This window comes from Squalius cephalus (assembly GCF_949319135.1).
Source record: "Squalius cephalus genome assembly, chromosome: 15".
In the NCBI taxonomy this organism is placed as follows: domain Eukaryota; kingdom Metazoa; phylum Chordata; class Actinopteri; order Cypriniformes; family Leuciscidae; genus Squalius; species Squalius cephalus.
Genome location: NC_137136.1, coordinates 15,503,799 through 15,522,668, shown reverse-complemented (window position 1 = coordinate 15,522,668; position 18,870 = coordinate 15,503,799). Strand labels below are relative to the sequence as shown.

Here is an 18,870-nt window from a genome sequence, read left to right as displayed (position 1 = left end):
GAGACTTTTAAGAGGGGCGCGGCGGCGCGCACGCAACACGCTCTCTGAGCGTAAACAGGAACACGTACGTCATCTGCACCATGGCGACGGGGACGCTGAGAGCTTTCGTGTGCAGTTTCTCGATCATATTCCTGATCAAATTAAACTCTTTTTCTTGCCAGCAGTTTTCTATATCTCTTCAACAGCCTTCGGATTGTGGTGCTGAAAGTTATTTTGATATTTCGAGCTTGTCTTGTGTGAAATGTGGGCCGAATCAAGTCAACAGCAAATCAGGTAACGTTACGCGGAACGCGCGCGCAGATTAGTTTGCTTTGTTTTGACCAACCGTTAACCTTTAGATGATATAAGTTTTACACTAGACAGCAGTCATTTATTGATGTATCGTCAAATCTGTTGTTGATATAACCTAGATTCTTACGAGTAAGCGTCTTGTCAGTGAATCAACTGCACGCGATATAAAAAAAATAATAAAAACGTTTGCTGCACGTAACACCTCAATAAACAAATAAAGGCTTAAAATATAGAGGTTTATTTGTTATTATTAACCATAGATGTTTTATAACATGCTTTATTGTAAGGCAGCTTGTACGATCATGTGTATTTCTGCCATATAGGACTGATATGTGAGTGTCAGACTGGTTTCAGGGTGCTGGTCAGTAATGGGGCGTCCATCACGTGCCAGCAGTGTCCTGATGCCAATCAGGTAACGTTACTGTAATGAATTGAATTAGGTATTGATGTTGTTATTGTATTAATTATATTAAGAATACCAATACTATTTTACAATAATATGATTACAGGGGGTTACTCAGGATGGGTATGGATGTATCCTTTGTCCTGGAAGTGTAGGGGTGAATGGCAAGTGCCAGTGTCCTGAGGGAAGCGTGCTGGGTAGGTAAACGGTGCACAGTTTTAGGTAAAATGTGCAGCATTGTTTTATAATTTCATGGTATCTAATTGTATTTGTCAGTGGAGAGAGATGGGAATGGGAATCCATTAAATGAGGCGCGATGTGAAGCATGTAGTGCAACAGAGCCTGCTTTTTCGGCCCCAGACACAACAGGCAAAAGGTAAAACTGCCATTCCTATCAATGGCACTGGGTTTTCATCTTGATCTTCATGCATAAAAAGTGATTCATTTTGTTCTGACATGCGTATGCTTAGGTGTGTGAGATGTGAGGACTCATTCATCAACTCATCTCAGTCGTGTGTTTGCGGGACATCAAACATACTGGTAAGAATCTGGTGCATTTGTTTAAATTTATGTATAGCCTATGTTTATGCGATGCATTTAGAGTGATGAGAATTGAGAAAGTTATGCTTTCATCACACAGGCAGGAGGAATGTGCTTCCCTTCAAACAGTTTGCCTACCTCTATTGCCTCAAATGTCATCTTTGGCCAACTGGTAAGAGTCCAAAGTTAACATTATGAATTGTGTTTGTGTACTGTTGTTAGTGTGCTGGGGTTCATTGTTTTAAAGTGTAATGCGTGTTTGTGTTACACAGACCCTCTCTCTCCCATCAGCATGGTTTTCAAGCTTCATGTATTCTTCAGCAGCTGCCTGTTTAGTAAGTTTCTACACACACACATGCATTTTCTATTCCTGTATTTCAATTACTTTTGTTTTGTTTGTTCATTGCAAACAGCTGAAAGTCTGTCAATTTTGCCAATAAACCTGATTTGCAATGCAGGTTGAATAACTTTGATTACAACTGTATATATCTTCATATCCTCCAGCCCTAAAACTTGTACAGTTTTGTTAGTGTTTTAAAAAAAAAAAAACATCCAGCCATGTAGAATATAAGATGGTAGCCTAAATATTTAATTGATGAGTTGTCAATACAATATAACAATACAAAATATAGGGTATGGTTTTACCCCAAAAGTCAACATATTTACACAAAATGATAACTGCAAATCCACGTTTTGCTGCCTGGAGTCCAGTTGTTTCAGTAAATTGTAGCGATCCATTTGCTTCTCTTTTCTGTAGCTTTCGGCACAATATTCCTAGTCTGTAAAAATATACCTCAGATTTCTTGTCAAATATATTTGTACAGTCAATCTCAAAGCTATTTCCTGTTTTAGATGTGTTTTGTGTGTTTTTCACATCATTCATGCTGAAAACCAACTCTGCCACTCAGTAGGCGTAACCGCAGTCACTCCGGCCGATGATTAGCCTACTTCACGTGCATACCCTCTATTATGACCTTTTACAAAGTCTTGATTTTGTTTTTGGGGTCTACTAGAATAGATTTTCATGCTTGAATGTTGAAAAAAACAACAACATTATTTTTCACATATTTTACATTGTTGCAGTCTGTCTGTAACACTCTGTTTAGTTCCCGTCTCTGTGAAGCCCCTCCTTCCGAAAAGTGCAATGTGCTGCTCTGATTTCTCAGCTGGATCAGTGTGTTGTGTTGACCAAATGTCACACCCCTTACCATAACCGCGAGTTTCAACACACTGCTAACGCAACTCAACCAGGGCTCATTCCTTTTATTTTTGTATATGCCTTAGGAGGGAATTATTTAATTGGGGAATATTGTGACGTGTATGTTCCTGTAAGAAAATTCCAATCCTGGCTTTTCAGAGAGTTCAGAGTACAGTGCTTACTGATATAAAGAATAGCTCCCTTTGAAGTGGCCTTTGTGCTTTGTAACATTGCAGACCTTTTTAATGCTCAAACAGCAAAATTACACATTAAAGAAAGATGAAAATGTTAAAAAGCATAATAGTTCCTCTTTAAATGTTTATATGCCTAACTTCTGAACATATTTAAGTTTTGTTTACTTTGTTCTGTAGTTGTTCTCTAACAGGACAGCATGTCAGTCTTTGGGCAACATGTGTGTGATGAACATGCACTCCTCCAGCACCATCAACAATGATGCCTGTGGCCTCTACAACACAATCTACAGAGCAACAGCTGCTCAGGGCAGCAGCCAGGACATCTCCTACTGGTGATGTACAGTTATTGTATTGTACTTTTCTATTTACTACTATTGGACTCTCTCTCTATATATATATAATGTTGTCCTAGAGAGCTGAGAATCCCAGAGAATCTCCCTGTTTTACAAAAAATATACATCATTTATATTGTTAGCATACAGCATAAAGCAAGATAATTCTGTCCCATTTATTAACTTGCTATTTTGACATTTCTGATTTCCTATTAATCCTTCGATTGATTTGCAGTAACGACTTCTTTGGATTCATGTCACACTCACACATATGTGTGAGGGGTGCAGTAAATGAACTCGGCCCATCTTAGACACAAAATTACCATTAATAAGATCTGTAATCAACCATAGGAGATACGTCGTCATGTGCAAAATAAATTACATCTGTAACTTAAATACAGTGTGATTCATTCAAGATCAACTGCTTTATGACTAAGATGAGATGTGAGAAGAACTGAATTGATCTGATATTAAATCAGTTACATATTACGGTTACTTACATCATGATACTTTTAAGTATCTCTGTCTGTAATGTATGTAAATTCACATCAAATGGGCAGAAGAACCCAGTGTGCTTGTATTTGTGATTCTCATAGACAATGTTGTGACTAGGAGGACAAACCTGCCTTGGCTATACTATGGAGAACAGCTTGGGTTGGCATCACGAGTTCTACAGAATGAACCACTTCCTGTTGGATTCAGCTTTAAAGGGGCACAAAAGGTAAGCACTGTGGACATCTAAACATATTGTAAACATAAACTTACATGTTGTCATTTTCACAAACCTTCTTCCCACTTTCAGAACACTAACATCGAGCTGCGGGCTGCTGTTTACTCAGTGCGTGGGGAGTTTATGAGATGGGAGAGCGTCGGTGGAGGAAACCTGCAGGTAGGCAGGCAAGACCAATTTCTGGGGTCAGGTTACGAAACATTTTTAAGAATAAAATTATTCATAAATTCAATTTTTTTTTCTAACTTAAGAAGTTAGAAAGCCTGTCATTTTCTTCTTAAGAAAAAAAAAATTCTTAAAAGGATAGTTCTCCCTAAAATAAAAATTAAGTCAGAAATGTCTCGCCCTGAATAGAGACCAGCATTAAGCTTTTTTAAAAAGATGTGTTGTACAGTGTGTTGTATTTATATTCCCCCTAAGTATTCCATCACAAAATCAAAAGATTTATCATTACCTTCAGGTTTTGAACACTGGTTAGAAATTTCAGGGGGGCGTCTGTGCCCCTTCTTTATGTGCGTAGGGATGTGCGATAGTTTTTCCTTTATTTCGCCGACGTAAATTTCAAAATGAAACTGTAGCAGAACCTTGCAACAGACAACGATTATATATTTTTTACTGACTAAATCTGCACTTTGAACGAATATTACCTAAAGAATAAGCGCTAGTAGCTAATTAATAAGTATTAGTACTTAATGGAAAAGATACTAGAATCTAAAAAATAAGTACTAGTAGCATGAAAATAGATACTAGTAGGTTTTAAGGACTAAATGTTAAAACGGCTTGCCATAGACGTTGAGGTCGTGCGCTAGTTTGAATTGTAGGGTTACGTCACAACCAAACGTTCACGATTGGTTATGGCAGATCCAGAGTGGCTCTGTGCAGATCCAATAGTTTTAAACTTCAACAGAGTACCATACCTGCCTTCAAGGAAGTTAACGTTTGTCGATGGAGAGTGGCCAGACTCTCTGTAAAAATGAAATGTACGAGAGTCTGGTAGGACCAGGCTAATTTAAAATACCCTTTAATTAAAAAGTTCAAATTAGAAATAATTTCATATTTAAATATTGAATTAAAAAAAATCTCATAGCATTATTTATGCAATTGTAAATGCTGTGTAAATATATTAATGCCACTTCTGCTGCCGCTTCTGTGTCACCTCTGCACTGCAAAGTTGGGTTTTGTTGATAATGATTTCATTTGACTGGTAGGTAACAGCCCTATACTGTTATTATTCTAAAAGAATTTAATGTGAATGTTAGAATTTGACATAAAAGGTGATGAATACATCTAACACATTTAGAAAAATGCCCTTATATTGGAAAAAATGCCCCTGGAAATCAATTTAAGGTGCCAAATATTGCCCCTTGTTAATGTTAATTTCTGTCACTGCTGTGAACTGACCACCGCATAGAATGAATAATATGAATATCTTTGTGAGTCAGCTGTCAACAAACAGGCCTAAACCAGCCATGGTACCAGCACAAAAACACATTATAATCAACAAAACTTTGGAAATATTGCGATAGAATTTAAATATTGCACACCCCTAATGTACAGTATTAATTTTTATTTCTTCAGGTTTTAAAAAGCCTTAAATTTGACTTTTAAAAGTGTGCAGCAACCCTGATAACAGAAATACGAGAAATCTTCACCACAAGTTTAGGCCTTGAACAATCAGAAGTTTCACATTTTATACTGAGTTACAGGGTTTCCCTTAACTACAGCATTGGCCTAGCAGAAATACAGCATTCAGCAAAACGGTCAGTTTTGACCCCCCGAGTTCTTGTGTATACAAGTTCCCCTTTTTCTGGTTCCTTGTAGATGCAAGCTCGTTGCCATAACTGAACAAGAGCCGCTGATCTCTTCTTGCCTGCAGCAACGTTTTTCACACTTTCAACAATTTTCACAGTGAAGAAAAGGTTATATATGTCTTGGTCTTCACTTTGATCTATATGCACTTAAAGCTATTACGGATGTCTGCAGCTTTGCAAGCTCTGTTTTTTACAGCAACTAAATGTAGGCTATGTAAAGTATCAACACTTGACAGGGCTGCACGTTGCTTCCATTTCTAACGGACAGAGCTTAGTGGAAAGGAGGTCAATTCTCTCCGTCTGTCTTTCACATTTCATATTTAAACGAATTTCCTCACCATGCTTTTCCCCAATTAACTGTTTTATTCATCAGTCTTTTATTTAATCTCTCTTGTTGCTTAATTATCCCTTTTCCCTTCCTCCATCTTCATTCCTTCTTTGCCTTTTTTTTTTTTTGTCTATACTAAAAGTATCACAGAATGATCCCATGCATTCTGAGGGTATATGAGATTAAATTGAATGTATTATTTTACAAAAAATCCTGACCATGGCTGTTGGTCTTCAGTGCACGGCTACAAGACGTGCACGTTCTTGTGACTGTTAGCGCCACGGACACGGTTCAGAAATCAAGAAATACAAAACTGAAGACCATCGGCCAAGATTTTCGTTAAAAAAATGATTATTTTTTAGTTCTCCTCTTGTGGTCCATAAAAGAAAGAGGGGCACACGGCATTAGAACAACACCAAGGTGAGTAATTTATGACTTTTTTTTTTAAGGTGAACTATCCCTTTTGAGAAAATATTTGAGAATGTCTTAATAGTTTTTCAAGAATTGCACTAAATTCATAATTTAAAGTCTGCATACATGAAATGGAAGTTGCGATAGTCTTTTCTTCCCTATCATGATGTATATCTGCGTGAAACTGCTTTTTAACAAGAAAAAAGGTTGTCCCGCAGAATTTATTGTAAATATTATTTATTTATAATAAATACTGCAATATTCCATGAAAATAAGATATTTTGATTTCAAGATGACTATCTTTCTTACTAACTCCTTAGAATTTCTCTTGATAAGATTTTCATGAACCTGGCCCCTCTTTGTGAAAGCTTATAACAAAACAACTGGAATTGAAAAGTATTGTGAGATACAGAGTTGCTTCATTTATCCTCTATAGCTCTGTCCAGACACCCTTACCAGTCAGCAGTCCGCCTTCACGTTTGGGACAGCCTACAAGCAGAGTGTGAGTCTCAGTTATCTTCTGTGTCATCCATGGATGTTTCTCATTTCTTATTTATGCATCCTCGTTTGCTTCCTTTTCTTGCGTTTTGGTTATTTAGGAAATTCCTAATAAATAATTCTAAAGCAAGATGCCCTGCTGAAATGTTTGGTTTAAACTGCAAGGATAAAACATAAATTAAAATTATTCTGACATGGTAAAGGGGGAGGAGGAATTGTATGTGCCTCAGGTTTTTGACAAGAAAGACCTCCGCATAAGATACACCTGTGCGTTCTCGCTTATAGCTCCTCTGGAAGCTTCCTCGCTCCTCATTAAGAAATTAAGAAGTATCAATTTGAGTATTGAAAAGCACTCCACATGTGTCCTGCCTTATTGTATTTAGCAATTTGTTCTACTTTATTGTATTTATGAATGTTTTTATTTTCAGCTGAATATGTGGATGAGTGTTAATGAATTTTTTCTTTCCTTAGTGTGTGCTTTCTGTGTCAGAGCTCTTGATTGGTTATCCAGAGCCTGTGTTCTATGATGTGTTCCTGGTCATTCAGAAGGCACAGGAAGACAAGCGTCTTCTTGCAGTGCCTCTCCTAAATGTCAATCAGCAGTTTAATGGCCAGCTCACTAATCAGGGTACAACATACAAACACATTGTTTGATCAAACACTATCATATGTGAAGACCTTGCTGCTTTATCACCATGCTGACTTCTCCTGTGTCAGGATCTAACATGAATAACTGGTACCTGACCCGGAGGCTGATGCTTGTGGACACGTTGAGTGGAAGGGAAAACTCTTTGAGTTCTTCACCCAGAGCCATACGTGTGGCCTCTAATATTAAGATCGGGTAAATACTACGCACTCCCAAACACATAAACCGCACATTAGGGCTTTCCACAGTCATTCTAAAACCCAGGTAAATGGTATACTGGGTTATCTTGCTTCACATTTAACATTACTCATAATTTACTCAGTGTTAACAATTAATCCTGGAAATATAAACTGACGTTTCTCAAAGTACAATCCTAAACCCTGGGTTAACGTCATTTTTTGCATATTTGCAATGTCATTGTTACTGATTGAACGAACGCAGCAAACGATATTTTTACATAAAGGCTCTAGCATTGTGCATCCGCATATTGCACATTGCCCACTGTACTATAATTTTTCTGAATGGGCTTTTCGGACTATAAAGTAAGAATGAAAAGGTCTCTTCTTAACTCTTCCTGACACGTTTTCCATCTCTGTTTTCCATTCTATCAAACGCTGAAACGACTGTTTATAATATACAACGCACAGTGTTTCTGTGACTGTCCAAAGCACTTGAATATAAGGCATGTGATTGGTTGTTGGTTGCTCAGCATCTAGTCGTAACATTCTAACGCCACACTGTTTCACACTGTACATGTTTGGCCCCGCAATTCGGGATTAGGAGCAGGGTTTCACAGCCCTGGGTAAAAAGTGGTACTAACCACACTTTTAAAACATCCCTCTACCCTGGCTTAGAATGACTATAACCTGGGCTTAAGCACAGTGTGAAAGCCCTATAGTTCGAGATCTCACTAAGCTTGATCTCCTGCACTGAACAGATTTCAACTGGTGCCGAATACACAGAAGGGACTGGTCTACCCCCCTCTGATGACCGTGGCCTACTCAGATATACTCGTCACTGACCCCAGCACACAGACTGTTACTGTAAGTCTACTGCATGCCTTTATATGTAATCCCTTCAGTCAGGGGTTTTCAAACTGGGGATCATTGAACTTTTCTGCTAGGGTGTTTGCAGAAAATAAAACATAAGAAAATATAATAAATAGTAATAGTCAAGTCAAGTCACCTTTATTTAAATAGAGCTTTATACAATACAGATTGTTTCAAAGCAGCTTTACAGTGATAACAGGAAAATGATGCATTTCGACTGTTGTTCAGCTGAAGTCAGTTCAGTTATGATTCAGTTCTGTTGTAAAGATCATCAATTATTGAATAAGTTAATTTAATATATAAAGCAGTTTGGCAAAAAATTATGTCATCGTCCAGTTCAGTTCAGATTCAACAGGATCAGTACAGTCAGATCAATAATATTGTTGAATATTAATATTTTTTATAGTACATTTTATAGTAAATACATTGACTAAATTTGACATTATTATTACCATTGTGCTTTCTAAACGCTGGTCTGAAATCATGCGAGTAATCACTAATATTTTTATTCTGTTGACAGACAAGATACAAAACACAGTAAAAACTTAATAACAATTTTAATATTTTATACATTTTTAACTGTTATATGACCAGCCAGACAGGTTAATTTCTGTTTTTTTGTATGTACAGGTGTCGTTCTCTCTTGAGTATACAATGGACCAGGAGGAAGCTCGGATCAAAACTGATGTGAGTATGAACAGGCACTGAAAGTCAGTCTTCTGTTTTATGTTGGTCAGGACGTTCTGGTATATGTTGTAATGCTGTTTGTTTATTTATATGTGGATTCATATCCAGATTGCTCTTGGTGTGCTGGGAGGGGTGGCTGTTGTCCATTCTTTATTGAAGACCGCAAGCTGGAAAAGAAGAATAGCATCTCCTCTCATTGACCTACAGGTAAGGACTCCCATTCAGATGCAGTAATAAACACAATGCTAAACATGTATTCATAATAATATCCCTTTCTATTTCAGACAATTATGAAGTTTCTGGTGTTCTATGCTGGTGACCTGGCAAATGTTTTCTTCATCATCACTGTTGGAACAGGCCTCTACTGGCTCATATTCTTTAAGGTTTGCATTTGTCTTGTCTGTGGGTGGTGCTGTCTAGTCTATTATGAATATGATTAAGCCTTACATGAATCTTTTTTTCCTTTTTCTTTCTTTTTCTGTTCCTCTCAATATTTTCCAGACATTGGAGGCAAGTCTGTCACTTTTTCTGTTGTTAACGTAGTCTCAGCCACTTCTCAAATATCAGTTTAGTGTCTTTGTTTCTGTGATTTTCTTCCACTGTTCTATCAAATGAGAGTTTTTTTCTTCTAGGATGTGCTGTTTACATATTCATTATTTTTTGATGGAGCTCTTTAGGTCTAAAGGCCTGTTCACATCAAGACAGTTGTGCAATTTTGTGTTTCTGACACCCGCTTGTCATGTATTAGGAAGTCAAACAGAATGTACATGTTTTCAAACAGCCATTCAGAAATATGTATTCACTATAGTGTATTCATTATTATCGCTTAGCAAACTACGGTACTCTGTTCGTGAGCACCACCAATCGTAGTTTAACTGCAGTGTCTCTGGGCATGTGACCAAAAGTTGAAAACCCAATTTAAAAGTGTAATCCGGCTTTAAAAAAAAAATTTTAATCCTGCCGTCACCTGTGCGCAATGAATCTTGGGATAGTCTGGGCCGCAAAGGATCCATGCGTTGTATCCTTTGTGGCCCGGGTGTAGGGGAATTTATTGTTAAGACCCGAGGAGCACCCTTCGTACATTTTGATTTCATGAAGACTTTAAGTCTCATAAGCTTGAAGAAGTCAATCAAATAGTTTAATATTTCGAAGGATAAATATTGATTAACACTTGATTACAAACAACTCAAAATTATATACATTAAAGGGGCAGTGGATTTAAGAATTCACCTTTTCACAGGAAACAAAGCACGCATTTCAAGGCCGCATTTGAGGGAGCCTTCGAAAAGCAGCGTTCACACTAGAGCATGCATTATTTCTACTAACACTGCAGCTGTCGTAATATGACATCACACTGTACAGCGTCTTTTTTCAAAAATAATTCAACATATAATACATCCAAAATGTAAAAATACACAATCTACTCCACTTGACTTTACTCCACCAAACTTGAATTTTGGACCGCTGCGAAATTCACATGAACTTGAATTTCTTGAATCTCCAGCATTCACATGCATATGAATGGAAGTCAATGGAATGAAAAGTGTAGTGTGACAAACCCTTAAAAGAATATGTCGCTTTGACGGCTTGCGAAGGTTCGCGTTGGTCTGAACCGATGCATTAACAGCCGTACATTCAAATAAAAACGTTTATTGCACAGAATTTTGCAACAAACTTTGTCTTGGTATGAACAGGCCTTAAAATAGAATTCAAGACATATAAAAACAAGGCTTTTTTTGTATATCTCCAGGCCCAGCTATTTGTGTCTGTGTTGCTGCCATTACCAGCTCAGGAGGAGCGTTTTGTTGTTTATGTTGGTTGTGCCTTTGCATTGAAGGTGAGTTCAAATATGTACATCAGCTTATACACTACTACAGTTTACATAATGAAAGTAATACTGTCTTTTCTCTCCTTTCCCTTTCTTCCCAGCTTAACCCAAGTCTTATTTTTGTTACAGACTGTACAATTTCTTCATAAGCTCTTTGTTCAGCTATCTGTGGATATTTTCTTCATAGACTGGGAAAGACCTCGTGGTAAATCCAGTAAACACGTGGAGGGTAATTACATTGTTCCTCTAATGTGTTTTTCAAATACACGTTCCAGTATACCTATATAACTTTTAATCCTTTTTATTTATTTATTTTTATTATAAATATTCTATATTAATGTGTTGTAATGTGCTCAGGGTCTGGTGAAGCAAAAAGTCAAGCATCTCCTGTCAGTATCTGGAGAACATATTTTGTGGCCAATGAGTGGAATGAGATTCAGACCGTTCGCAAGATCAACCCCACTTTTCAAGTCATCACTGTGCTCTTTTTTCTAGAGGTGAGTCCAACAGAACGCAACATCTCTGATCTACAGTTTGCCTTAAAAGCTTATTCTCAAACTGGCCACTCAGATTATGCCACTTTGTTAAGGATTGTGTTAACAAATAATGAATATTGTGCTTGCAGGTGGTGGGCTTCTCAAATTTGGCTCTAAGAGACCCCTCGTCCAACCTGCGTCGAGCTCCTGAGGCATACACACCTTCATACAGCCTCATACTCCGCTACGGTGTGGCTTCTGCTATGTGGCTCTGCATTGGCTTAATGCAGGTAAAAAACATATATACTCAAAGACAAGCAGTCTGCCTCTTTGTGTGTGTGTCACCTGGGATATTTCACACATTTCTTTTTTGTATCATATTACTTTAGATGATATTCTTCACAGTATTCCATGAGCGCTTTGTTGAAGACAAGATTCGCCAGTTTGTAGATTTGTGCTCAATCAGCAATGTAAGTATTAGGCAAAAAAAACTTCTTTGCAGTTGAACAGATAGACTATAATTCATAGCCAAGAAATGTACAATTTTAGACCATATCATACGTAATGGTTTAATGTTGCTTTTTTTTCTTTGAATGTATGTATATGTGTCTGTTAGGTCTCAGTGCTTCTGCTGTCTCATCGATGTTTTGGCTACTACATCCATGGACGTTCTGTTCATGGTCATGCTGACACTAACATGGATGAAATGAATACAAACCTGAAGAGAGAGGCGGTAAGATGGATTTTGAGTATTACATTTTAAATAGAAGTATGAATGGGAGACTTATTTTATTTGTATGTGTTTTAGGACAATCTGTGTGGCCAAAGGGGACTTTTGCCAAACTCTGACACTCAGACATTTCAGATTTCAATAACCAACCGCCTGCGAACTCAATATGACCGGATAATTGAGCCAATCAACAGGGTATAAACACAACTGCATACACTTATATATACTTGTACAGTCGTGCTCAGAATTAATCATACCCCTGGTAAATATGATAAAAAATGGCTGTAAAAAATAAATCTGCATTGTTTATCCTTTTGATCTTTCATTCAAAAAATTGGCAAAAATCTAACCTGTCATTGAAGTAAAAGAATTTAAAGTGTGGGGGAAATCACATTATGAAATAAATGTTTTTCTCCAAAACACATTGGCCACAATTATTGATACCCCTAGAATTTTTTATGAATAAAATATCTCTGAAGTATATTCCCATTAATATTTACCTTTTTTAGCACACCAGGGTGACTAGGAACATGAAATTGTCCACCTATGACTTCTTGTTTCACAGGAGTTTATATATGAGGAAGCACAAAGGCCAAATTCCCTGAATCATCCATCGCAATGAATAAAACCAAAGAATACAGTTTTGATTTGCAGCAAAAGATTGTTGAGCATCACAAAATAGAGAGTGGCTGTAAGAAAATAGCTAAAGAATTGAAAATCCCCATTTTGACCATCAGGGCAATAATTAAGAAGTTCTAATCAATTAAGATGTTACGAATCTGCCAGGAAGAGGACGTGTGTCTATGTTGTCTTAATGGACGGTGAGGATGAAAGTTTGAGTGGCCAAAGACTCTTCAATAATCACAGATGGAGAATTGCAGAGATTAGTTGAGTCTTGGGGTCAGAAAGCCTATTAAAAAAAATCAAACAACCCCTACATCCCCACATGTTGTTTGGGAGGTTTTCAAGAAAAATGCTCCTCGCTCATCCAAAAACAAACTCCAGCATATTCAGTTGTCAGACACGACTGGAACCTCAGACGGCACAGGGTTCTGTGGTCAGATGAAACTAAAAAAAGAGTTTTTTGGCAGCAAACACGCTAGATGGGTTTGGTGCACATAAGGATAAAAAGTACCCCATGTGTAGAATTTAATATACAATTGGATCTTTAATGTTGTGGGCATATTTTTCTGCTGGAGGTCCTGGACTTCTTATTCAGATACATGGCATCGTGGATTCTATCAAATATCAACAGATAAAAAATCAAAACCTGACGCCTTCTGTTAGAAATCTTATAATGGGCCGTGGTTGGATCTTCCATCAGGACAACGATCCAAAACAAACATCAAAATCAACACAAAAATGTGTTAGGGAGCACAAAATGAAGCTTCTGCCATGACCGTCCCAGTTTCCTGACCTGATGAGTGGAGTGAACTGAAGAGAAGAAGCACCAACATGTATCTGGGAATCTGAAGGATCTGGAGAGATTCTGTATGGAGGAATGGTCTCTGATCTCTTGTCAGGTGTTCTCCAAACTCATCTGGCATTATAGGAGAAGACTCAGAGCTGGTATCTTGGCAAAAGGAGATTGCAAAAAGGTATTTAATAATAGGGTATCAATACTTGTGGCCAACGTGTTTTGGAGAAAAACAATTATTTCATAATGTGATTTCCCCCCAACTTTCAATTCTTTTACTTAAATGAAAGGTTAGGATTTTGCCAATATTTTTAATTAAAGATCAAAAGGATAAACGATGCAGATTTATTTTTTACAGCCATTTTTGATCATATTTACCAGGGGTATGATTAATTCTGAGCATGACTGTATATTTACTTTGATTACTTATATACTTTTATTTACTTACATTTGACTATTTATGAATAATTTTTACTTTTGAAGACATTACATTTATGCAATTGGCAGATGCTTTTATCCAAAGCTAAGCCCTATTCAGATAGGAGTAGTTTTCTAAACGACTTTGAGTTACAATTCTTATCACTCAACGTCTGATTTAATGTACTGATTCCAACGGGACTAAAATCTCAGTGTTCATTACAGAGTGTTTGTTTTCTAGACGTGGGCATTACAGAAGGTCATGTGCTGTGTGTGCGTGCAGTAGTACGTCATATGTGACCCTGGACCACAAAACCAGTCACATGGAGCTATTTTATGAAATTGAGATTTATACATCATATGAAGGCTGAATAAATAAACTTTCAATTGATGTATGGTTTGTTAGGATAGGACAATATTTGGCCGAGATACAACTATTTGAAATCTGGAATCTGAGGGTGCAAAAAAATCGAAACATTGAGAAAATTGCCTTTAAAGTTGTCCATTTATTTTCGCGATTGTGCTGCATTCACTCACAAAAATAAATGTTTCATATATTTACATTAGGAAATTTACAAAATATCTTAATGGAACATGATCTTCACTTAATATCCTAATGATTTTTGGCATAAAAGAAAAAATAATTTTGACCCATACAATGTATTGTTGGCCATTGCCACAAATATACCAGTGCGACATTTTACTGGTTTTGTGATCCAGGGTCACATATAGTATGACGTATATGTCTTTTAATTTATTATTTGTTAATATAATTTTAATTTAAACCCTATTTAAGTAAACTTCCCGAGTTTATTGCAGTGGCTGTTTATAATAAACCTACATACGTGAGCAGAGAAATCTAGAGAAGTATGTTACCTGACACTAATATTTAAATGGATAGTCTTTACAGATTCCGCCATTTGGCTTTATTTATTGATTGTATGTGTTATTTTTTCGTCTGATACCATCCATATTGAAACTAAATGAAAGCATGCCGAAGACTGGTGCACTAACGGTAGCTCGGGTAGGTCAAAAAACACGAGGAGAAGTGGTAAGATTATATAATATCAGCAATCACAGACATTCGCATTCGGACGGGATTAGATTTCTCAGAGGACCACTGAGTTCGCTGAAAAACAGAATGGTAATTTGCTCTGTAATTTTTACTGAGGTGTTGTGAGAAAATCACAAAGTACGTCTGTGAGAAATTAATTTCTATAACGTCCCCCTGGAACACTAGTCCCGTCCGAATAGGGCTTTACATTGCATTGAAAGTATACATACTATCAGTTCCTGTATTCCCTGGGAATCAAACACAAGACATTGACGTTTTTAGCGTTAAGCTCTACAGTTTGAGCTACTAAGTATACTCTCACACAAATCTCTCTCAGTAAGGGTGGCTAACAATGTCTCTACCCCTACAGAGAAATGGTCCCTCAAGGTTGGTGGATGCTTCAGCCAATCCATGTGAGCAGAGCACAAAAGCGTACCATACAATGAACCGATTCCTGGGCTCTGTCATCGATCACGTGAGGATTGTATTTCATTGATACTTGTGATTTTCCTGTAGTATATTGTGGTTTGTTGGTGTTTTGATTTGCTCATTCTGAATGCTGTATTCTCAGGCACACCGTGAGATGGATTACATCGTGAAAGATAAGCTGCTGTTTGAGAGATTCATCGGTATGGAGTTTTTAGAGCCACTGGATAAAAGCATCTTTTATAATGGTAAAAACACTATGATGATCATATGCACACATAATAAATCCCAGTTGTTGGGATTTTACAGTTAAAGACCCAAGGACCAGATATGATGAATGAAGATCAGGAGTTAGAAGTGCAGTTAATTGAAGACAGGAATCAGAATTATAATAAATTGAAAACATTTTTTTACTAAAGATAGTTTGCAGTTTCATCATGCAGAAGTCAGCTTCAAGACTTGCAAGGAGTTTGTAGGCTGCCCCCCCCCCCCCCCCCCCGTACATTAAATTCTCCACCACAATTATACCTTACACCTACGTCATTACTTCAGTTTGAATGATTCTGATTGGCTAAGAAATAGATAAACATAGTACATTTCCACACTTGGACTGATAGGCAGTCGCACATCTCCATAGTCTGTACGGCTAACACCCGGACCCTGAGTTAGGTATGGGTGGCCCTTCGAGTTCATGAGAATGTGTGTCTAGGCGCCAGGATATCGAAATAAATAAGTCTGTAACAAAGAATACTAGCGCACATACACAGATACACGGCTTCTTCAAGGTTGGAGTTAGTTGAGCTCTTCTCTAAACGGGGAACTTTCCCAAAATATTCAGATAACATGTTCTTTCTCTCAGTGAGAGGTTCGTTCAGACAATATTCCATTACTATTCTCTAGTATTTGAGTATTGAAAAGTTGAATTTAATGCTTTAATTAAGAAGTGGTCATGAATACAACAGGTGAAGTATTCACAGTGACCTTGGCTGCCTAGGTCAGCTAGAAGAGTAGATATATGTTTTAACACATGTTGGGTGCTTCTCTCAAAAACATGGAGAGAGCACATTCCATTAAACGGACTTATAATTCTATAACTACATAAATCTTATAAGCTTAAAGAAGTCAGTCAAATCATTTAATATGTAAAAGGAAAAGTATTGATTAATACCTTGATTGTAATCACTCATTGAAGCGGCAGTGGATTTCCAGAATCCACTCCCTTCACAGTCATTAGTGTTCTGAGTGAATATCTTTGTGTTTATCTTCCTTCAGATGATTCTCACTCATTCGCTGATGTCCTCTTTTATGGTAATGAGGCTGTGCTGTTGATTTTTGACACTCTCTTTTTCTGTGTGGTGGATCTGGGCAGTCAGAACTTCGTTCTCGCAGCTGTGTTAACATACCTCCAGCAACTGGTTAGTACATGTGGATATGTTAATAGGCTGGTTGGTTTCATTCGATTGTTTTGAGGTGATGATTAAAATGAAGCTTTAATATGCTCTCCTTTAGGTCTTCAGATTAATCCGAAATGGATTGGGCCGCAGGAACCTAGCCAGCAAAACTCTGGTTGACAAAAGATTTCTCATCTAGTTCCTCTGCTTTTTCTATCTGCTTTCTGTTATTGTAATGGTGATTGTGTTTTATGCCATAGCAGCCTTCAGGTTTATTCTACAAACTTTTGTATTTTTTTTGCATAAAATTATTATTTGTGCAAGATTTTTTTTGTACTTTCAAAGCCAAGACATTTGGGGGTTTGATGTATCAATGTTTTTATATTTAAATATTTTTGATCAATTAAATCATTACTTGGTTTTACATATGGTGGCCTTCCTGAGTAAATCTGAGACATAATAGATTGCTTCAAGTTTTTGTAGCTCAGCACACAGTCTGAAGTTCTTCAGAGCACACAAGGCAGACACATAGTGATGACTTGTAAGTGTTCCTCTTGTTAGTTCTGAATACATGGTTCTCTTGGAAATTATGTATGTCTGCAAATTGTTTTTGATACTTGTGCAAAATTGATTCTCAGGCCCCAGCGAGGATCGAACTCGCGACCCCTGGTTTACAAGACCAGTGCTCTAACCACTGAGCTATGGAGCCAGACCTGTTCTGGTATTGTCCTCATTACCATTTGAAAAGTACACAAGAACACCTTGCTTGGCACTTCAAAGGGTGTGTCCAACATTTCCCTGTAGCTTTGATTGTTTAAAGTTTAGGAGGAATGACAAACAGATGACTCATTTGTCACAAATTACATCTTTCTATCTGCATAACTTTGTTTGTCCAATCGCACATATATTTACAATGACATGGCAGTGATGACGTGATCAGAACTGTACCGAAACAGCTCAAAGACCCGAAGTCCACAAGAGGCCCAAATTTAAGACCCTGTCCGGGACCATAAAATAAGAGATCTGTCATTGTGGCACCAGCAAGTCTGACCTAACTGGTTATTCCTCCAAGGATGCTTGCATCAACTGAGAAAAAGCCCACTCTAACATTGTCACCTGTAGATGAACCAAGACAAATGGGCCAGAAGTTGGCACATCCCAACTATCACAAGGATAAATCATGAGTTAAGAAAAAGGAGGGTGATTCCCTCCCAAGACAGAGAGCTTAAACAGACTCCCTTTTGTGACCCTCTTTTAACCTTATCCTGGAACACAGGACTGAAACCACTCTGAATAGCACAGAGACTGAATTAACATATCAAGACGCATCAGATCATTCCAAAAACAATGATATAAATACAATTATTAATTCCCTTTGAGCTTAAATTATATAAAGTTAAAGAAATTTCAGATAAGAAAGTTGTTCATATCATTGTTTGTCTGCAGCTTGCTGTAATTAAGATGTTTCCAAGTTTGTTTGCACTCACATATAGTCTGAAGTCTTTCCCAGTGTTGAACGTTTATCAGATCTGTTTGACTGATTTTGTTCTATTAGATTGACAGCCATTTATGTCTGCAAACTCATTTTGATACTGGCTCAAAAGTGTTAGGGGGTAACAGCTTAAGGACCCAGAACCAGACATGATGAAAGAAGACCAGGAGTCGTGAGGATCAATCAAATAGAGAAAAATTTACTGAAGAATAGTTTGCAGTTTCATCGGTAGAGGGTCAGGGTCTCATGAGGAGGTCGCAGGCCAGACTCTACCTTACACAAAATCTCACACCAGTTATACCCTTTCCAAGGGCATGAATTACATCATTGCTAACAGGTTAGCTTCTTCTGATTGGCGAAGAGTCCATAAAATCAAAAACACATCTTCACACATGGATCGATGAGAGTAAACCACCATTAGTAAAGATTGTTGTCGTCAAATTCCTAGATTTAGTCCTGGGGATGACCTCGGAGGTCGTGGAAACGCGTCTCTGGGTCTGGTCTGTTGTTGCATACCGAAG

General features: G+C 37.5%; 1 protein-coding gene across 1 annotated transcript; it reads left to right on the top strand.

Moving 5' to 3' along the window:
* The first annotated feature begins 2 nt into the window (after positions 1-2).
* Positions 3-17,313, top strand: tmem67 (transmembrane protein 67). The gene is made up of 28 exons (XM_079894565.1): positions 3-273; positions 615-703; positions 801-891; positions 971-1,070; positions 1,165-1,234; positions 1,335-1,406; positions 1,507-1,569; positions 2,804-2,958; positions 3,571-3,679; positions 3,761-3,847; positions 6,675-6,740; positions 7,208-7,364; positions 7,454-7,577; positions 8,320-8,425; positions 9,062-9,118; positions 9,227-9,325; positions 9,403-9,501; positions 10,869-10,955; positions 11,076-11,175; positions 11,304-11,443; positions 11,572-11,712; positions 11,812-11,892; positions 12,039-12,155; positions 12,231-12,347; positions 15,411-15,515; positions 15,612-15,714; positions 16,739-16,881; positions 16,976-17,313. The coding sequence occupies exons 1-28, from the start codon at positions 81-83 to the stop codon at positions 17,054-17,056; spliced, it is 2,952 nt and encodes a 983-aa protein (XP_079750691.1). The 5' UTR covers positions 3-80; the 3' UTR covers positions 17,057-17,313.
* Positions 17,314-18,870: the final 1,557 nt, after the last annotated feature.

Bases quoted from the DNA above. Each gene is read 5' to 3' on its own strand.
- tmem67 (XM_079894565.1), top strand. From the start codon at position 81: ATGGCGACGGGGACGCTGAGAGCTTTCGTGTGCAGTTTCTCGATCATA. The intron at 1,071-1,164 runs GTAAAACTGCCA...GCGTATGCTTAG, and splicing joins CCAGACACAACAGGCAAAAG to GTGTGTGAGATGTGAGGACT. The intron at 11,444-11,571 runs GTGAGTCCAACA...TTGTGCTTGCAG, and splicing joins CTGTGCTCTTTTTTCTAGAG to GTGGTGGGCTTCTCAAATTT.